At 33.0% G+C, this 20,780-nt stretch overlaps 3 protein-coding genes across 5 annotated transcripts; 1 reads left to right on the top strand and 2 right to left on the bottom strand.

The window, feature by feature from the left end:
* On the top strand, positions 1,758 to 5,164 carry LOC109352533 (cellulose synthase-like protein G1). 2 transcript variants are annotated; one of them, XM_019594557.1, is made up of 8 exons: positions 1,758 to 2,350; positions 2,500 to 2,592; positions 3,129 to 3,230; positions 3,368 to 3,580; positions 3,666 to 3,768; positions 3,920 to 4,098; positions 4,176 to 4,523; positions 4,661 to 5,164. In XM_019594557.1, the coding sequence occupies exons 1-8, from the start codon at positions 1,769 to 1,771 to the stop codon at positions 5,120 to 5,122; spliced, it is 2,082 nt and encodes a 693-aa protein (XP_019450102.1). In that variant the 5' UTR covers positions 1,758 to 1,768; the 3' UTR covers positions 5,123 to 5,164. The 2 variants fall into 2 exon arrangements, with proteins under 2 accessions (XP_019450102.1, XP_019450113.1); XM_019594568.1 differs by lacking the exon at positions 3,129 to 3,230.
* On the bottom strand, positions 5,881 to 6,633 carry LOC109352570 (ethylene-responsive transcription factor 1-like). Its single transcript, XM_019594666.1, has one exon. It carries the CDS (start codon positions 6,582 to 6,584, stop codon positions 6,048 to 6,050), a length of 537 nt encoding a protein of 178 aa, XP_019450211.1. The 5' UTR covers positions 6,585 to 6,633; the 3' UTR covers positions 5,881 to 6,047.
* Positions 6,162 to 20,604, bottom strand: LOC109352550 (dol-P-Man:Man(7)GlcNAc(2)-PP-Dol alpha-1,6-mannosyltransferase). 2 transcript variants are annotated; one of them, XM_019594592.1, is made up of 20 exons: positions 20,458 to 20,604; positions 20,335 to 20,376; positions 20,214 to 20,259; positions 20,053 to 20,139; positions 19,525 to 19,580; positions 18,786 to 18,903; positions 18,103 to 18,161; positions 17,703 to 17,774; positions 16,333 to 16,396; positions 16,119 to 16,222; positions 15,048 to 15,119; positions 14,174 to 14,260; positions 14,009 to 14,076; positions 12,984 to 13,052; positions 12,832 to 12,914; positions 11,365 to 11,464; positions 10,645 to 10,710; positions 10,151 to 10,244; positions 9,899 to 10,072; positions 6,162 to 6,173 (listed from the first exon to the last, which is right to left on the bottom strand). In XM_019594592.1, exons 1-19 carry the CDS (start codon positions 20,599 to 20,601, stop codon positions 9,992 to 9,994), a joined length of 1,512 nt encoding a protein of 503 aa, XP_019450137.1. In that variant the 5' UTR covers positions 20,602 to 20,604; the 3' UTR covers positions 6,162 to 6,173; positions 9,899 to 9,991. The 2 variants fall into 2 exon arrangements, with proteins under 2 accessions (XP_019450137.1, XP_019450148.1); XM_019594603.1 differs by having other exon boundaries at positions 11,365 to 11,461.

Here is a 20,780-nt window from a genome sequence, read left to right as displayed (position 1 = left end):
ACACACTTTTCATTATCAGACTAGAAAAGATGAATTGGAGGATGTTGAATGAAGGTGATAATCGCTAGTGACATGTATTAGCTTCAAAATACAGTGATGAGTGAGTATGATTATGTGAATAAGTGAGCAAATTATTGTCTCCAAAATTCAAGGTGTTTAACTTTTGTTGAACTGCCTTGTTTCAGATGTCTAGAAACAATGTATAACCTCTTTTGAGATTTCGTCAAAATGGCTTCTGCCACAACATTGTTTCTAGACAAATTTACACTAGACATGTAGTTGACTTCTGTTTTGATCGACAAAAGATAAATTTATACCAAAAGATAGATAAATTTATTCCAAGATGGTTGATGTTGTGATCTGATTGATGATGATGCTGAGTTAGAAGATTGTAAGCACATTTGGTTGGAATTATCATGTTGTCACTCCCATGAATCGGTAGCATTTTTCTGAAGCACACCTTTTTGAAGTTCCTGCAAAAAACAGTCAATTAGTTCAAGTTCCCAAATAAAAAGATGACACCTCTAAGTGAGATTCCAAATGAAGGTTCCCTCAGACCAATTTCCTAACTCGTTAATATGAGCATTCTGATACATTCTAAGAGAATAAAGTCTTCTAAACCTAGTTAACGAGCCTTATGTCAACATAAACGATTATTGGATTTATGGTGCTTCTGGTACACAATTTTGTTTAAAATAGACAGAAGAACAAAGTGGTGAATATTAGCTACGATTTCTACATGGAAAAATAAAATGATGGATATGTTAGAAATGATTTCTGAGAAAAACTGTAAACAAATCGTGACTCTTGGCAAAGACTTTAATAAAAATATATCTTATTCGTTGTAATCTAATCATAATTTTAAATTCAAACTACACATTTCACTTAATTCAATGTTGTAGGTCAACCAAAAGAGGGTCTCCCTAGTGGATGATTGTACAATTATCCTATAACTCAAGAAGACATGGTATAGTTGACTTTCATAACCAGTTGTTCTTTTTACTATAGATGAAATTGGATTGGTGATACATGGTTTTTGTACATCACAAGCATTATGAGCAAAATATGGCTACTGGTGGTTAGATCATACAACTCCACCAGTAAATCTAACTCGGTGACATGCTCAAGATGAGGCAACCTATAGTTTATATTTCCTTTAGTTTTTTGTTTTGCATTTTTAGTTGCATGAATCATTGAATGACATATGTGTTGGCCCAAATGTTCATCATTTGTGGTTATTTGTATAAAATAAATCTCAATATCTCAAACACAATCAGGTTGATGAGAAAGTTATTATTAAAAGAAATCAGAGTCCAATAACAGATGATGGTGTTGCACTTAAATCCCATGTTGTAGGACATGTCCTCAACTTCAGCTATTGAGAACGTTATTATATAGCCAGCTACGTGCATGATGTGAAAAATCAAAGAAGAACAAAATACAATAACATTTATATATTTTTAATTATAATGAAATGATACTTTTATCTTTAAAATTATAAAAGCAAAAAACAAAACTTATATATATTCAATCATTGACAAGTAAATTATCCATGTGCTACGCCAGCTCTTTTGGTGCTTTGTTTTTCCTTAATATATAATTATGCAAACAACAACCTAGTTATCATTATTTAGTATTTATTAGGTGTGTATGTCCAAAATGTCACAATACTTTAATCTTATGACATTTAAGTTTATAAATCCTTAAAACTATTGTAAACTCTTGCTAGCTAATTTTCATGAAGGTGTACCTTGACTTGTAGTGAATAATGGCAATAACCTTCACCCTCCACACTGAAACTGTTCAATCATGGCTTTTCCTTAGTAGACTTCACATACTTTCCCACTTAGTTGTTGTTTTTTCACTCTTTTACTACCGACTCATCCATGACACTACCACACCAACCCTACCATGGATTTTTCTTACAACAGCTGAGCTTATTCTTTCAATGCTATGGTTCTTCAACCAAGCCTTCCGGTGGCGCCCAGTGTCTCGGTCAGCTAAGGTAGAAGACTTGCCTGTGGATTCTAACCTACCAGGACTTGACATCTTTGTGTGCACAATTGACCCTGAAAAGGAGCCAACTATTGATGTTATGGAAACCATAATCTCAGCCATTGCAATGGACTATCCGGCAAACAAGCTCGCCGTGTATCTTTCTGATGATGGTGGCTGTCCGGTGACTTTGTATGGAATCAAAGAGGCTTCTGAGTTTGCTAAGGTGTGGGTCCCTTTTTGCAACAAGTATGGGATAAAGTCAAGGACTCCTAGGGTTTTCTTCTCATCCATGGGGAAAGAAGAACAATTTATAAGGACTCATGAATTTAGGGCAGAACAGGAGGAGATCAAGGTATGTATAAATTTGATCCACTTTTATTTATATATATGTTACTAATTCAACTCTCATATAGTCTTTGTGACATTTACATTTTGTATTCTTTGTTGTTTTAGATTTAACTTTGATCCACTTTTATTTAATGAAATTTATATATATTGCAGGCTAAATACAAGGAAATGCAAAATAATATTGAGAAATTTGGTTCAGAGCCTCAAAATATTGGAATTGTGAATGACAGACCTGCTCGTATTGAGGTACAACAAAACAAGTAACTTATCATTTTAAATAATGATTGATTGAGTAGAAACTATATATGAATTTTGTTGAATGTTGAAAATGCCAACTTATAGTGTTTGTGGTTAATTAGGAGACACATCAACATTTCAATAAACAATATGTAACTAAACGTGTTATGTTTTCCTAACCATTCTCAACCCAATACTTAACAGATCAACAAACCAATATTTTTATACGTAATTTTAATAATCTCTACATTATTGAAAGTCCTCTCTAACGATCTTAGGAAGATCAAACCAGTAGGCTTTTTTTGGAAATTTTATAAACTTATTTTTTCACTTTATTCGAACATATAAAAAATATGAAGTACTTGATAAAAAGTAAAAATAAAAACTTTTAAACTTTTTTTTTATTTTGGAAAGAAAGCCCTAGAATGTAGTAACTTTATTAGGCAACCTTATAACATTGTAGTAACTTTATTATGTAACAAAACTTCTTTTATTTATGAATTGGAAAGGAGAAAGGAAATGTAATTGATTTTATTTGATTTTAGATTATAAATGAAGAACCAAAAACGCCTCTTGTTGTGTACGTATGTCGTGAAAGAAGGCCTTCTCTCCCTCACAGATTCAAAGGAGGAGCTCTCAACGCATTGGTTTCTTCTCTCTCTCTCTCTCTCTCTCTCTATATATATATATATATATATATCTTTGTTTATGATGAATAATATGGTGTTCTTATATATCTCTGTAATCATACACTTCATCATGAATTGTGGTTGCATGCATGCAGTTCAGAGTGTCAGGTATATTAAGCAATGGACCTTACGTACTTGTAGTGGATTGTGATATGTTTTGTAATGATCCATCCTCAGCTAAACAAGCCATGTGTTTCTTCCTTGATCCTCAAACATCCAACTATATTTCATTTGTCCAATTCCCTCAAATGTTTTATAACCTTAGCAAGAAAGACATTTATGATAATCAATCAAGGAGTGCTTTTAAGGTATATATACCAACAACTTTTATTACTATTTTTTATACTTAAATGTGTATGTGTCTCTATAAAGTCAAGGTCTTTTCATATTCAGACAATGTGGCAAGGCATGGATGGACTAAGAGGTCCTGGTCTTGCTGGAAGCGGCAATTACTTGAACAGAAGTTCTTTGTTATTTGGTGGCCCAAATCAAAAAGGTACATACATAGCTACATATAAAGTTTAGTCTTCAGTCACTGATTTTGAATAGGATTCTATTTTGTGGTGAAAGTGTAATGATAACAACATCGAAATTAGTTGTGATTAACTAACCAATTGGTGTGGATTTTGATTTATATATCATTGCAGATGACTATCTACTTGATGCCCTAAACTACTTTGGCAAATCAACCATGTTCATTGAATCACTAAAGACCATCCGTGGACATAAAACTACCAAAAAGAATATTCCTAGGGATGAAATTTTGAGAGAAGCTCAAGTATTGGCCTCATGTTCCTATGAGACAAATACTAAATGGGGTACAGAGGCAAGTGTACACACATCATATATATTTATTATCTTAAAAAATAAGATTGATAATTGTATTGATATATTTACCAATAGGTAGGATTCTCATATGTGATATTATTGGAGAGTACTGTTACTGGATATTTTCTGCATAGCAGAGGATGGAGATCAGCTTATCTATACCCAAAAAGACCTTGTTTCTTAGGGTGTGCCCCTACTGACATAAAGGAAGGAATGCTTCAATTGGTGAAGTGGTTATCTGAACTTTGCTTGCTTGCAGTCTCCAAATACAGCCCTTTTACATATGGGTTTTCAACAATGCCTTTTTTCCATGCCCTCACTTTTTGCTTCTTGGCAACATCATCCCTATATTCTGTTGTCTTCATCATTTATGGCATTGTACCTCAAATATGTTTCTTTAAAGGAATCCCTGTCTTTCCTAAGGTCAGTTTCCTATAATGCTCTTTCACTACTCATCAATACTTACACCTATTTATTTGGTCATTTTTCCAACTATGTGTTGCTATATATAAAAGGAGTTCCTTTATTAAGCATAAGATGATATTCTTCATATGTTACAGGTTACAGATCCCTGGTTTGCAGTGTTTGCATTCCTATATGTAGCCACTCAGATTCAGCATTTGATAGAGGTCCTTTCTGGTGGAGGCTCAGTAACAATGTGGTGGAATGAACAAAGAATATGGATTTTAAAATCAGTTACTAGCATATTTGCAATTATAGAGGCAATGAAGAAAGGGTTAGGATTGAAGAAGAAGAAAATCAGCTTGTCAAACAAAGCACTTGACAAAGAGAGTGTGAAGAAATATGAACAAGGTAGGTTCAATTTCCAAGGTGCAGCATTGTACATGTCTCCAATGTTTGTATTACTGATAGTGAACATTGTTTGTTTCTTTGGGGGTTTATGGAGAGTACTGAAAGTGAAAGATTATGTAGAAATGTTTGGTCAACTTTTCCTGCTAAGCTATATAATTGTTCTCAGTTATCCCATTGTTGAGGCAATAGTAACAATGAAAAGTAATTAAGAGTGGATAGGATAGGAGGAACTTTGATGATGAATAAGATGAACTTGTCATTCAATTGCTTTACTCTATTTATTGTTCTCAGTTATCCCATTTTCTTTACAAATGCGCTTGCTAGAAGCTACATAATGCAATAATTGTATATGAATTTTTCCTCATCAATACATGAATATTCTCATAATATGGGTGTGCTTGTTTATAGAGTTTTTTATTGGAAAGGAAATCTTTTGCCTGGCTCTTCACCCACCCAAATAAATTTATGAGAGTGGAGTTAAACATCAAACTATATTGTATTATATTATATCATATATAATTAATATTTTATATTATTTGCAATAGAATGATATCAAATAGAATATTGGAATAATATTTCTTTCATAGTTTTTTTAAGTGAACCACTTAATTCAATTATCAGGCTATTCCAAATTAACATAATTTAATCCAAATTTTCACAATTTAAAATTGTTCAACCTATTATTCGATCAAGAGTTAGAACCGTGTACAACCTTGATCAGTGGTTAAATTGGTTTGACAATACAATCTACTCAAATAGCTTCTTTTTAGTAAGGATTATCTATGATAATGGAGATACAAATATCACTAAGGAATTTGTTCCTAAGTGTAATAAAAAAAACAGTTATTGCATCTAGAATGAATCAAGTTATTTGTGAAATTTGTAAGTACTTAAAACAAATATTTAAGTAAGCATAAGATATTAGATCTCTAACTTATCAACAATTAAAAATAATAGACTTAGTGTTTCAAACAACATACCCCATGAATTTCATAAAAGTGGTATGCAAAATTCATTGGGAAAAAAAAAGAATCTAATTGAAGGAGCTGAAGCTTATAAGCACCATAATAGATTATAATCATTCAACTCATTCAACCATTCACTATCATCATAATCTTTTTCATTTTCAAGCAACTACAATACTTGGCTTCTATTTCTCGCTAACCTATTCAATAGATTCATTACATTCTTTCTCTTATTTGACACATGACACTCATCTGAACAAGGCTCCCACTTAGAAGCGACGACCATTCTCATTGGCTCCGATTTTGTATCGGAGCCAATGAGATGAGGAAAATTGAGCTTGGCCTTGTGGCCACGCATTTGGAAAGCAGCTCTATCATAAGCCAAACCAGCTTCCTCCTCCGTATCATAAGTGCCAAGCCAAACTCTTGCACCATTCTTCTTTGGGTCCCTTATCTCCGCCGCAAACCTCCCCCATGGCCTACGCCTCACACCCCTGTAGTGCTTCCATGTTGGTGGCGCGTTCACAACACGCACCACTTCCTCTTCACATGTTGGTGATTTGTGTAAGTCATTGGAACCACTTGGGCTTTGAAATGAATTGTAGGTATTAGTACTCATGAGAATGTTGTCAACAGAATCATTTTCAAGAAGGTAGTGTTGAACAGATTCAAAAGAAGAAAAATCACAAGATATTGTAGTAGACATGTTTTAGAGGAAGATGGAGATGTTGATGTTTTTGTTTTGGAATGAACTTTGATGTCACTCAAACCACTAAAGTTTGTGTTATGTGTGAATTTAAAGAATGATGTGTTATATATTTATAGCAGTGGGTTATGGGTATCTTTATATTTATATTATTGCTTCAAAACTGAGTTTAGAACAACGTGCTTTTTGTTTAAATATTATTTTCTTCCGGTAAGGCTGTTTCCTTGAACCTTCAACAAAATAATTTGGATAGGCCTCGAAACTTGGAGTAAAAAATTATTCCCATAAACACCAAAAAAAAATTAAAAGTTCGATTTCTAATAGTAATTCGTGTTAAAATAGATAATTATCTACTCCGAAAGGAATTAACTCATTATTATGTGATAGGTTAAACAAGAAGTGGTTGATGATTTTACGTTTGAAGAGGCCACACCACCATATTATTATTCATTGAAGCTTGGGTGGGAAGCCTTATCTGTAAAGTACTTATACTCCAAGTTTTAACTTTTAAGGGCACTTCTAAATCCAAATAATTCACTCAAGCTTCAAACAAATATTTAAACATGAAATCACGTTTCTCTAAACTTGGTTTTAGTGCATTGATATATAAAATAAAATGCATAACCCATTGATATAAATATGTAACGAACTATTCCTCAAAGCACACAAAATCTGATGCTTCGAGTAAAAGCAAAGTTATTAAGTCGATCCAAAAGAAAAATAGCACCATCACCATTCACCAATATTATTATCAACATGGATACTTGAATGTGAGCATCAGTTTGAATTCAGAAGTTATTATGTTTTTATTCATTACAACTCTTTCATACAATCTAAGCACAAATTAATAATGAGAAGGAGATGAAGCAAAGAAATTAGTCCAAAATAACAACTATAAAACTACATTTATGCAAACAACAAATACAATAACCAAAGTAGTAACAATGAAGTCTTTCCACCTTATTCCTACTGCAAAAAAAACTAATCATCAACAAAACAAATGTTGGTGGGGCGAGATGCAAGATGTTTTGAGTGTGATCAGTTAGAGCACATGGAATAGATATGGAAGTCTCAACAGCAACAAGGAGAAGCTAACGTTGTTGATAATCAACCACAAGAAACGTAATTGTTTGTAGTATCATGTTTAGATGCAAACATTTCTACAAAAAGTTGGCTCATTGATAGTGGTGTACAAACCACATGACTTATGATCAAGAGCTTTTCAAAGAGCTTGACAAAACTGTTATTTCCAAAGTCAAAATTGGAAACAAGGCATATATTGCAACAAAAGGCAAAGGAACAGTTGCAATTAAAAGTTACACAAGTTTTAAATTAATTCATGATATCTTATATGTTCCTGAAATTAATCAAAATTTGTTATGTGTTCCTCAGTTGATGGAGAAAGGCTATAAAGTTTTTTTGAAGAGAAAGACTGCATGATTAAATATTCAGAAGGCAGAGAGGTGTTCAAAGTTCAAATGAAAGGCAAAAACTTTGTCTTGGATTTGTGAAACATGAGTCAATTGTAGTACATAAAGAAGACCCAGAAAAAAAGTCTCATACACGTATTGTCTACCGATATAGCAAGCAAACAAGACTTCTTTTTTGCAAAAAAAAGACTTGGAAGGCTACATAGAAGCTGCAACTAATACACACAAATATTAGAGGACCTATGAGTACACCATAAGATATTGTACAATATGAAGAAGTTGCAATTGACCAGAAATTGATAGATGCAATGAAGGAGGAGCTCATGGTGATTAAAAAAACAGGACATGTGAGTTGGTAGAGATGCCTAAACACAAGAAGGGTATAGGAGTCAAATGGACTTACATAACCAAGTTCAATCTTGACGGTTCTTAGAATAAGTATATGGCAAAAACTTGAAGTTTGCAGCTCTAGAGTCAATGAGGAATGTTGCTTAGAATGACTCAGAATCTATTATGTTTCTATTCATTAGGCAATAAAGAGTCAATATGGTTGTGGGGAATATTTTTCATACTATGTTAAGCACTTATGTGGCTCATTATACCATTCATGTAGGAATTTATTTTTTCTGCATCAGTTTTTTTTTTCTATGCTATATAAATTATGTGTCTTGAATAAATAAAATTAAATCTACTACATAACATATTTCCTTTATACACTTTTTTGCAGGCTACATAACCAAGAAACTATCTCGCCAAAGCCTTTTTCATTAACTTCACTAGCTTTGTATGATAATTTAGATGAGTCTCAAGGGTGAGAGCAAGAGCTAGTTGATCTTTTGAATAAGTTTGTTAAAGCATTTTTGACATGATTGGTTATATTAGTTTTTCTGATTTTCCATTTTAGTCAGAATCATTTTGATGAGTGAAATATTCTCATTCCCACCATAAAAATTATTCACATATTAGTCCATCATATATATGTGAATGAACGAAGACAAATTATGTCTTATATTCATTTGAAAACAAAAAAAAACAAAAGGGTATAAAGGTATAGAGAATGAAATAGGAAATAAAGTTGGGTTGAAATAAAAAAAGGAAGAAAACCCCACTAACCAACAACCTTTTTGTTTTAAAATAAAGATGCATTTGAACACGTGACACAAATCGAGAATTAAGAACCTTCATAGAACCAAGCCAAAAACAATCTTATAACTTGGAATTCAATTAAAGTGAATATATTCTGCGTCACTATCAAACATTGTATAAAGCATTTACCCAAATATTTAAGAAACATTACATAACCTACGTAAGCAAAGAAACTCGTAACTTTTCCCTTCATAATGTGTCGAGGTTGTGTCGACTTAATTATTTGTTTGTTATTCATTCATATAAAATTATTTGGTTGTTTCAACTTAAGTTCACGTTCTCCTTTAAGAAGGAGAAAACCTTTTTCATTAAATATAAAGTTTGAAGGTAGTAATAAACAAACCTCTATGAAACTATATTTAGTTTGACCATATAGTCTCAACGTAACCCACGTTTTCTTTATTTCAACACCTTTTATTTTATATTTCTTTGAATTGAAGTTGTAAACAACTATTGTATTATATGGTTTGTCTTTTTCTTTCAACTATGGATGTGGAAACCACGTATAATTATTCCATGCATACACGTGGAATATATTTAGAAATAAGAAATCAAGGAAGAATATAAGATTATATATATGTAACACCATTGAGTCTTCATAATTATTTTATTAAAAATAATGTTACGGCTATCACATCAACACATGTTTGCTATAACTAAGAAATCGCATAAAAACACACTTCTTGTAATCTAGTTAATTATGATAGTTTAAGATAAATTTAATCATTAGTATTCTACAAACAAGTAGCTCCAACCTATGAATCCACTGATAGATCATCACATTTTATAACTCAGCAAACAAGTATATATTTCTTGGTCTGTTCCCAATGATTATGAGCAGCCAGGCCAATTTTTGCTGAAAATATCCTTGTGTCCTAGATTTCCATGGACAAACACTTTGGGCTCTTTAACCTGAAGAGGATCAAAACTGTAGATCAATAATTTTGAAGGTAAAAACATTTAATGGTTGACCTGGTTGCAACTACTGACCACAAAAATTGGTGGAAAGCCAAATTTAAAGAGAATTCTTGAGAACCCATCCTCAGCAAATAGACACTTGAATCCATTGATCACAGGATGTTCACTGTTAAAGATGAAGAAGAAAGAAATCAGAACATGGCAAAATTTCAAGTAATAAATCTTCTGTGACATATAAACTCACTTCCAAAATACAATACATTATTTCATCTCTCTCTAAATGGTGCACGCCTACACATACAAGTGCATAAGGATGACAGAAGAAATAAAGTGAAATTAACTCAATGCAGTGCCTAATATCAGTATTATCAACAAACCATACTATCCAGGGAGATCTGACATATGAAGTTTACAAATTTTATTCCAAATGCTATCTCAATTGACAATTCTGACATTTCCTGTCAACATTTTTGCGGGATCTCTCACAAAGCATGTGCCATATAATTTATATGTTTGTCAAGCAAAGTACTGGGAATACACTACTAACATGTCAATGGATGACTTACTTTATTAGAAAAGTAAAATTTCTGTGCTTTAACTCTTGCAAGCTAATTTGTTCTTCTTTAGAGTACCTACACCAGAAAATAATGAAAAGGTAACTTGGTATCAGGAAATAGTAGAAAGCATCTTACTCTGGTTGCTGCAAACAAAATCAAGGAACAAATATCTGACAAGGATACTTATAATGTTTCATTAATGCTTATCATCAACTTTCTTATTTATTCACTTGTTTGTTTAGTTTCCTAAATCTTTATGTGTAGGGATCATAGAGCACGTACTAACAACATTGTTCATAATCATGAGTTAAAGAAAGTTAAAAGGAAGACCTCTTGTATAAGAACTATAGAATTAGAGTTATGGAAGAAAGAGAAGATAGGGGAAGACAGGTATCAAAAGAGGAGAACCGAAGAACAAGTATGTGCATTTGAGGAGGATGTATTGAATAAGTGTGTCAAAGCGGTTTAATGAAGTCTTTTGTTGCCATTAGTTTCTTGGCAAAAGGTAGATTTTTAAAACAATTTTTGACACACGCACACATATATATAGTTGATCTCATTCCTACTAGGACATTGAAGAGAACAGTGATTTTCTTTGGTCACTGAATCAGCCAAAGGCTGAGCCTGGTCTACAAGTATGAGTTTTTGGCCAAATAAAGGTTCGTTAAGATACATAAAAGAGTTAGTTTGCATCATAAGTATCCTACGAAAGCAAGAATCAAAATATACCTCCATGGGAAATCACTTTCGCAAAAGCGAGATATCCCATTCATGGCTGAAAATGTATCAATGTGAACCCACTGTTCATCTGTATCATTATGATAATCTGCTAGAGAATCAAAAGACAACAAAAGTTAACTAAGAGTAGTAGTACTACTGAACCAAGGAGACAAGAAACAACTCCTTACATAACTCTCCTACCCATCATTTCAGTAGCATATACGATAGTACGATACCATTTTTTCTAGAAAGTTCAACGCCTTTTCATAATTTTTTCATGAAACATCTTTTAATAATTTAAATGAAGGTATTTTCTGAATTGGAGTTACTAATTTCTGTTGGATCAAAATAACTTCAGCAAATAAAGCAAATAAGCAATTGATACATACCAAACTGAATCCTAAAATGAATTGATACATATCAAACTGAATCCTAAAGTAATTGATACATACAACTATTATCCACTGAAAAGTACGATAAATGATTTTCTGCATAAAACGAGTAAACATTACAGCTCAAAAATAAATAAATGCGGCAGTAAACTATTAATCCTTCACATTATATGTTATCTGCAAAAAATAAGTACGATAAACTATTTTCTGCATAAAATGATTAATCATATTCTTTGTCAGTTATGTTTCTTTTTTTGCCGTATCCCTGTGACTATGTTATATCGTACCCATGCTCCATGTGGTGTCCGTGTTTTTTTGTGCTACACTTCTATTTTCAAACTCATCAAGCCATAAACACAACAAATAGAAAGGTAAAAACTTAGTTAGCATGACTCTGACCTCTGAAATTACTTGCCCAAATCACTGACGAATAACCACATGGTTTATTCTACATATCCTATTGAGGTAGAGATTATCAAAAAAGTTCTTAGAATGCTAGTCAGGGAATGGCCTGGAAACAGCATTCTGCTTGCAAAGATAAGGATGCGTAAATCTACTCTCTCACCTAATTAGAGAATGAGTCTAAACTAAGCACTTCACTTAAATAACATAGATACCACCCACTACAATATATTTTAAAACAAGAAATCATACTCTAGGTATTAAGTTCAGTGCCCCTATATTCAAAAATAATATTTACTAATTCAAATGCAATAGATCCAACAATATTAACAATTTAAAAGAACTTTGAGTATGAAAAAAAAGGAAACCATGGCTTCACTATTTTTACAAAATTCAGGGACAGCCTTCTCATGGAGATTTTTCTCTAGGAAAACTCTAGCTGAATTCTTAGGGGGAGTTGGTTTCAAAGGACATTGGGTTATTCCTGTGAATGTGGGAATAACATGTCCCCATGTTTGTTTCAAGTTTTAAAAAAATATTCTAAGGAAAGAGTTATCTCAGAAAAGTAGTTCATTCATGTTTTGCTCTCTTTGCATTGTGACCTCCAAAGGTAGGTATATTATATTCCCATAATCCCATTGTAGCAGCAAAAACATGGAGATTTAAGGATTCAAAGACTCACCAACCCCATGCAACTCTTTTAAGGCATGGCCACTAGGATAGTTCCAGTATGATGCCATGAAAGTTGTGATAGTGCCTGCTAGACTACAAGATAGAGAATAAGTACTTGAAAGAATATATCCATCAACGCTTAAACAAAACAAATGAACCAACCTGAGCAGAAGCAATCCCAACATAATGAGGAAAAGGAAGTTCCAAATAATCTTTTTTCTATTGTTGTAACTGATACATATTAATAAAGTCAGCAACTTAAAACACAAAAAGGTACGAATCAAGAAAACAGATACACTAAGAAAATGGAGGAAATGGCTGACATTTTCAAATCTGTTAAAGCTTCCATCTCAAAACCAATTGGTAATGAGAGGAGTAGTCCAACAAGTATTTAAATCATGCCTAAGAAAATGAGGCAGGTGATGTGGGATTTATTTCCCAACATGTCCCCTCCATATAAGCCCCCGCTGGACCAAGCGAAGGGTTGCATTTGACCCATAACAGCATAACTAAAGGGCATATTTTGGCTCATGACAATTGAAGAAAAGTTGGGTATTGGCTCTGATATCATGTTAAGGTTTCATCTCAAAACCAGTTGATATTTAAAATCATGCCTAAGAAAATGAGTCGGGCAATGTGGGACTTACTTCAAACAATCTATACAGATAAATAGCCAAGCCATTCATAAATATATTTGTGTCATGAACCAACTCTCCCAAATGCCTAAGAGAAGGTTCATTGACTATTGTTGTTAGAATACTGAATACCTGAAAAGTATCTTATAATATTTTTATTGTGTCCTATAATATTTAGAGTATTATAGAAGATTTCTTAGAAGTAGTTTTTTATTTCATTATTTATTTCCTTATTTAATCAGGACTAGGATTCTATATGGTTATATGATGCAATAACTTCAGATAATGCAGAGAAAACCCAATTATATTTTATTAACCCATATAAAACTCAGAAGTTAACTATTTGTCGTGTCCAGTTCACATTTGAGCACAAAGATTGCAATTCAACCATATGTAAGAGTAAGATAAGAAATGGCTAAGGTAAAATAAATATACAAGTATAGGACTTATTCTGCGAGAAAAATCCTTGTAAATTTATCTTTGAAACTTAAATAAGCAAAGGGGCCTTACATTCTATTTATTGGAAAACTTAAATAAGCAAAGGGACCTTACATTCTATTAGCTGCAATTGAAGCAGACAGGTTAAATATTGGAACTGAACTTATAATAAAACGAAGCTCCTGCAGTAACCATCAAAACAGAGGCATGTATATGTTTCAGTTTAAAAACAGACACAAATTAAAGCACAAATTTCATATTATAATTCTAGTCTAGTACCTTGTGTGGAAGCTTCGAATAAAGTAAAATGAAGGCAAGAACGGGGAAAGTAAATGACCGAACCCTTCTGTCTACAAGGAGACCAAACTGCAGAAAAGACAGTATGTCATGTTAGGAAGAAAAACATGCTTCTTTTTCCTTTTCCTTTCTATTTTTGTTTTCTCCAATATGACAACTACCTTTCTATTAATATCGGTTAGCTATTAACCGCTATTAACCGAACTTACCATGCTCCTAAAGACTAGGCAAGTAATACAAAAATGAGGGATCTTGTGTAACACCCAACTAATGACAATCAAAGCAGATGATATATGTAAAAGTGGAAATACAAATAAACTAGTTACTTTATGCTGAAGTAGATTTATGCAATTAGTTATCTTGTATATATATGTCTCCTAATAGACAATTATTTATTTCTCTCCTTCTTTGGAACATATATATTTACATTCTTCAGGGACAACTGCTATATTAGTTACATGAGACCTATCTTCAGTGCAATACATTACGAACTATCCACAGTCATTTCAGCCTATTATCTTTTAAACAAGGTCTTCAAGAACGTTCATGGTTGAACATACACATGCTAGATGATTGAACTAATCGAGAACAGAGTAGGCAATAAAATAAATGAAGTTTTCAAAGCAAAAAGCCAGGAATTTTCCATGATTAGATTAGCTCATAATTCAAACATATCCAAGGGAAAATATTGAACTTTAACTAGACGCCATCAGACAGTTTGATTTTAAGAATACCCAATATATGTCATATCAAAAGAACAAAGCTTTCCTCAAATCTCTATCTGTCACAAATCTCAAGACAAACAATAACATAATCATCATAAGTTAAAGAGGATATTTAGTAATCCAAGACTTACCAGTGAAAGAGGATATGCAGCAAGCAGTGCACGAGGGAGCGCAGAGGTGAAGTACCAGTGGAAAGCATGTGTCTAATAAAACTATCGTGAAGGAACATAATCATATCAAATAAAATGGGACCATGTTATCAAAAGCAACAAACATTATGTAGATTTTTATTAAAAATTGTTCAGTGTGCATATCCCAAAGGCAAAACAGAAAGAAGATTTACTATGATAAATGAATATTACTTGCAGAAGCCGCTCAAAACTCAATTTCAAACCCCGATTCCTGATAAGAGAGACGTGATGAAACTGTGTGTTTGAATTAGACAGTGGGGCTAGTTTATATAGATGTAAGGGAATAAACAACTCTTCACCAGATTAACCATAAACTCAAATATAGCTTCAAAAATTAATATAAAAAATTCACAAAAGTATCACCGGTGTTTCAAATTGCAGACCATGTTACGTGATGCGGCCGCAATATTGCGGTTGCGGTGACCGCCGCAACCGTATCACACCGCAATTGCAGTGTGACGCTGAATCACAATGATGCGACTGTAGCGAGCTGCAATGCAGCCGCATCGGACCGTATTTGGGTCACATCAGGCCACAATGCAACCGCATCGATATCAAAAATATTGTTTTACTCACAAAATAATTCACACCACAATGGCTGCAATCCACATTGCAATGACCACAATCGTAGTAACCACAACTGCAAACGTGACCGCAATTTAAAACACTTGAGTATCACTATCTCCTCTCCAAAGAGACAGTAAACTAAAGGTCAAAGACCATGATGTCCTCTAAACAAACTTTGATAACCTTAATGATACCCCTATCCACACAGCAATCAGAAGCAGCCAGCTCAGAAAATCAATCGCTAAAGTGAACAACAGATAAAAAATCCCCTGAACTGACTCCGCATTATCCTTGAAACCAAGACTTAGCCTCACCATTGACAAATATAGAAAAGATAGCAGATGAGAAAACCAGAAGAAAATTAAATATACGCTGCTCATTACATACATTTTTATATTCTACGGCTATGCTAATGTTCAATATCAAGTCTTCCGGTAAGGATACTCCCCATTTAGAACTCTTGTTTAATACAGAGTTAAACCAAAAAACTTCAAATTCAGGCCACAATAGCCGCTTCCACATAATTGAATCCACCAATATGGTTACACCTGTATGGAGGAGAACCCCCAATGTAATGATAGTACCACTGTTATGTACAAATTTAAATTTATTTAGACTACAGATCAAATTTTAAATAATAAAAATAAATATTACCAACCTATGCAGAACAAGGCCATGCTAGTGCAGCGTTTCAGAGCACCCCAGAGTGAAATATCTTTTGTCTTCCCTTCAAGAGAAGATTCTTATTAGGCACAAAGCTTGATGCAGGATTGAAATTGGCAGACAATATTTTGGATTTTATAAGAACAGTGAACAAACAGAAAATTAATTTCAAATGCCCAAATTGAATCCAAATTAATAAAAACCTTCAAATGCCAGATACAAAGAAAAATTATTTTCCAAAGATCAGGTACCGCTATATAAGCATAGGTAAAGCATCCAAGTTCCATAATTAAATTTTGAATCCGATATACATAGTGTGCCACCAAATAGGAAAAGGCTCTGGTTGTTGATGCACGTAGAGTATATAGGCACTTTATGATTGACCCATTAGAATATTTCCAAGACTTTTTTCTAGTCATCATTAAAACCTCTGAAATTGTAAAGCTACAGGTACGTGACAAAGCAACAAAGTTCTAAAAATTCAATACTAGAGAACGCCTGGATTAGGTAGGTGTTTTAACATTCATCAGTATAAAATAGTCTAAAGACAACAACTAATGTGAACTATATTGGGAATCACGATCATTATTTCATCGATATCAAAAGCCCAGAGTTTATATTGAATAGACCAGTATTTTCTAGTACTTAGAATTACTCCCTGCTCTAGTTGAACCATAAAATTATTTTCATACAAATTAGGGATAAGAGGTTGATCTTTTACTACTTTGTTGAAAAATAAAGAATAAGATGCAATAGTTTAATTGGCATTGGTTGGGGAGTTGGAAAATAAGAATAAATCAAACATCCAACAGCAAATACTGCAATAGCCCAACATCGTGACTGGGTCTCACATTGATATCATGTTAAGGTTTCATCTCAAAACCAATTGGCAAGAGAGGAGTATCACAGCGGGTATATAAACCACGCCCCAAAGAATGAGATGGACAATTTGGAACTTACTTCCCAATATCCCCTCCACAGAAGTCTGACGAACCCGACGATGGGCTACTTTTGACCCATGAAGAAAGTGTTCCTCATGACCCATGGAAACCTGGAGCAGTTAGGCTTTGACTCTAATATCATATTAGAATTTTGTGAGATAGACCTAACTCAGCCCCAAAAGCTATCTCGTAGGGTGAGGGATGTCCAAGCCATAAAAGCACTATTTTCGCCGTATTCTCATCCGATGTGGGAACATGTTAACCCATCATAAGAAATCCTCCAAACTAAACATCTAAAGAATGGACATGTATCTAACATGGAGGTTAAGTAAAGTAGCAATTTGAATGATCTCTATACTGCAGCTCAAGTATTAAAAGGAGAAAAGAACAAATTGAAAGCAAGTTATAGTAAAATGCAACATACCAAAAGAAGTTGTAGCCCAAGGGGACCAAGAAGTAACAGCATGTCACATCTGAATACAGTTGTAGCAAAAATCTGACAATCAGAAAGTGGCAAGAGATTATTTCAGAAAAGCTGACTTATTCAACAAAAAAAACTTTCTATGCATTATCAGTAAAAAGATGATACACTCTCACCAAAAAATATAAATAAAAAGATGATGCATTTAGAGATGAATATTTTAGAGTAAAAGTCAAGATTAAGAAACTATTTCTGGTGTGGAATATTTAATCTCAAAATTCTGCCACACCAAAAAGTATGTAATGATTTAATGTTAAGATAAAATATAAGAGCTTATAGTATTCGGGAAAAATAGATTTTGTAACCAATATGAAACTGAAATAAAGCCATATGACATTCATACCAGAGAGTTTAGAGCTGCATAAAAGCGCCCCTCGAACCAGTATCCATATGCTAAATTCACTGCAAAAACAAATGAAGAGAAAGTACAGCACCATGGCATTGGCTAGCACGTAAGAAAATTCCCTTGTAAATAAAAAACAGGAAGTGAACTGATTTAATGCAACAAAAATTACTCTTCAATAATTTATTAAATATTCACACTCCCTGTAGACAATATCAATATGTTATCAAAAAATTCTTATGAAGTTGACAAATAACTCTTGAATTTTGTTTTAAAAAAAACATATTATGTAGTTCACATGAAAGTAAAAAAGTTAAACATTTCCATTTTTCTTATTGGGGTTATTTATGCCATTTACTTCAATGTTCTCATCTTCCCAAACCATCTTGTAACCTATTTCAGGAGCATATTTTGGGAGGAGGATTGGCAGTGCTAGGATGATAGATGGGCGCTATTAATTTGATGAGGATTCCCCAAGAATAAAGTAGCTCGAGGTTTTAGTGGTATAAAGTATAGGTCTGATAGCAATGCAATGATCTCCTTCCCTTTTGAGGTAAATACCCCTATATATAAAACCTTCATTCTGGGTTCATCCCACTTGTGTTACAAAGTACCATGTTGTCATTCATCATTGTTAAAATAACAATAATATTAGTAGGACGCAAGAAAAGCTAAGTAGTTACCTATACTCAAAGCAACAATGTTAGGAAGTGGACGAGTACTATAAAACAGCAAGTGAAACTGAATGGCAGTTAGTATTACAAAGAAAGCTTCTACTTGATGCCCAAATTTATTCCTTATCTGCATAACAAAGAACATGATATAGCAAAAATGGGACATGTATAAAAATGATTGATACTTATTTAAATGATTAGCAGCCAGGAGATATTATTTTGTACAATTTAGCAATAAAGAATTCACTAAGGGTTCATTTGGAAGATGAAATGGAATTGTAGTTTACAATTGTAGCTTCAACTCCAATCCAAAATTGTAATTGGTTTGGAATCACAAATTATATGTATGGGTTTGCGAACATTTAGGACACAAGACCTTAAAAGGTGGGAAATAATCTCATCTAAAGACAGAAATTTTGATGTGGAATACCCGATCATTTATCACCCTCCTGCTACTTCCAACCCCCCATTTATCTGCCACTCAAATTTTATATATTGGCAAAGTCTCCCCTTACAAGTTACTAATTGCTATCTTTCTTCAATTATCACATAGTATACACCATTTGAGACATATCTCTATAAAAAAACCAGTCAATGAAAACAAAAATAAAAAGATTAAAAAAGGAGCTGTTTCATCTCTTATCTAAATATAACAAATTTGCTAACTCTAAGTCTTCTTTATTGACAAAAAGGCCTTCCAAAATGGATTTTATTTAAACATAAAGAAACAGTAGCTAAAGGCACATACCTGGTGACGAAAGAACCTTAGCGTATATAGTACAATGCACCCAAGGGCCATCCGAACTATATATCAACAATAAGACACATTAAGAAAAGAACCTTTAACAGCTAATGATAAGAAAAGTCAAGAACCGAAAACAGAAAAACCAAAATGAAATAACATACTATCAGCAGAGCAAAATTAATCAAATATGGTGTACAAGAGAAGCAATTCTTTAATTAATTGATATTCCATTACTTCACATTCTCAAGTAACATAGTGCAAGGTAGAATGAAAATTGACTGCATCTTTGATAAGTTAAAGCCTGTTACCGTGTTCTATGATTATGAAATGTAAATTGCTTGATTTGAATAGGCCATTCAATAATGTACACATAACACAAACATTCACATGTAAATGCTCACAAAACTGAAACTCCGAAAGAATAATGAAAGCCAGGATAATGTCAAACAGTGAATGTTTCACTATATAATGAAGAAAACTAAAATAAGGAAAATAAATAAATAAATAATGTGCAATAAGTTTGAAGGATACCTATAAGAAGGGCATAAAACTTTGGCAAATGCAGGAAAGTTGTAATCAACAGAAATGGAGCTGCAACAATTGACACAACGAAAGCACCTAACAAATAACACAATTAATATAGAGAAGGTTACCAATGAAAGTGTGGTGAGTAATGATATAAAGAAGGTTACCAATGAAAGTGCGAGGAACGACGCCAGGGAATTCAAGATGATCATACTAATAACAGAAAATCGAAATTAGAATTCGATGAAATTATAATAAATAGAGAGAGAGAGAGAGATGTATACTTACGTTGTCTAAGTGATGTCGATGATAGAGAAAATCATGCATTGCCTTTAACAGAAGACAGAATAAGGAATGAGTGAATGAATAAGTGATGAGAAATGAGGAATGAATGAATGAATGAAGAAATACCTGAAGATTGAAACTCTCTTCAACCTTAGTATAAGGAATCATGAGAACATAGAAAGTAGCAATTGATCCCAATATCAAATCATAGCCGTAACGTTCCATAAACCTACCACCAGATTTACAACATGAAGATGAAGACGAAGCCATTTACACGCGCCTCAACAAAATGAACCAACAACAACCAAATTATATATGTATAATTATTTTACTTTTATTTATTATTTGGTCAAGTTACTCGATGTATAATTTTTTCTTGTATAATATATTTTAAAATAAAAACTTCTACAGGAAAGTAAAATAATTTATCTCCTAATATGATAATATAC

This window comes from Lupinus angustifolius, chromosome LG01 (assembly GCF_001865875.1).
Source record: "Lupinus angustifolius cultivar Tanjil chromosome LG01, LupAngTanjil_v1.0, whole genome shotgun sequence".
NCBI classification, from domain to species: Eukaryota; Viridiplantae; Streptophyta; class Magnoliopsida; order Fabales; family Fabaceae; genus Lupinus; species Lupinus angustifolius.
The sequence above is the reverse complement of the archived record's forward strand: the minus strand, read 5'-3'. Positions and strand labels throughout refer to the sequence as shown.

Coding starts and splice junctions, on each gene's coding strand:
- LOC109352533 (XM_019594557.1), top strand. CDS start 1,769: ATGGCAATAACCTTCACCCTCCACACTGAAACTGTTCAATCATGGCTT. Junction 3,581..3,665: donor AATCAAGGAGTGCTTTTAAG/GTATATATACCA, acceptor TTTCATATTCAG/ACAATGTGGCAAGGCATGGA. Junction 4,524..4,660: donor GAATCCCTGTCTTTCCTAAG/GTCAGTTTCCTA, acceptor CATATGTTACAG/GTTACAGATCCCTGGTTTGC.
- LOC109352570 (XM_019594666.1), bottom strand. CDS start 6,584: ATGTCTACTACAATATCTTGTGATTTTTCTTCTTTTGAATCTGTTCAA.
- LOC109352550 (XM_019594592.1), bottom strand. CDS start 20,601: ATGGCTTCGTCTTCATCTTCATGTTGTAAATCTGGTGGTAGGTTTATG. Junction 20,260..20,334: donor ATCGACATCACTTAGACAAC/GTAAGTATACAT, acceptor TTCTGTTATTAG/TATGATCATCTTGAATTCCC. Junction 10,245..10,644: donor AATTTTACTTTTCTAATAAA/GTAAGTCATCCA, acceptor CATCTTTAACAG/TGAACATCCTGTGATCAATG.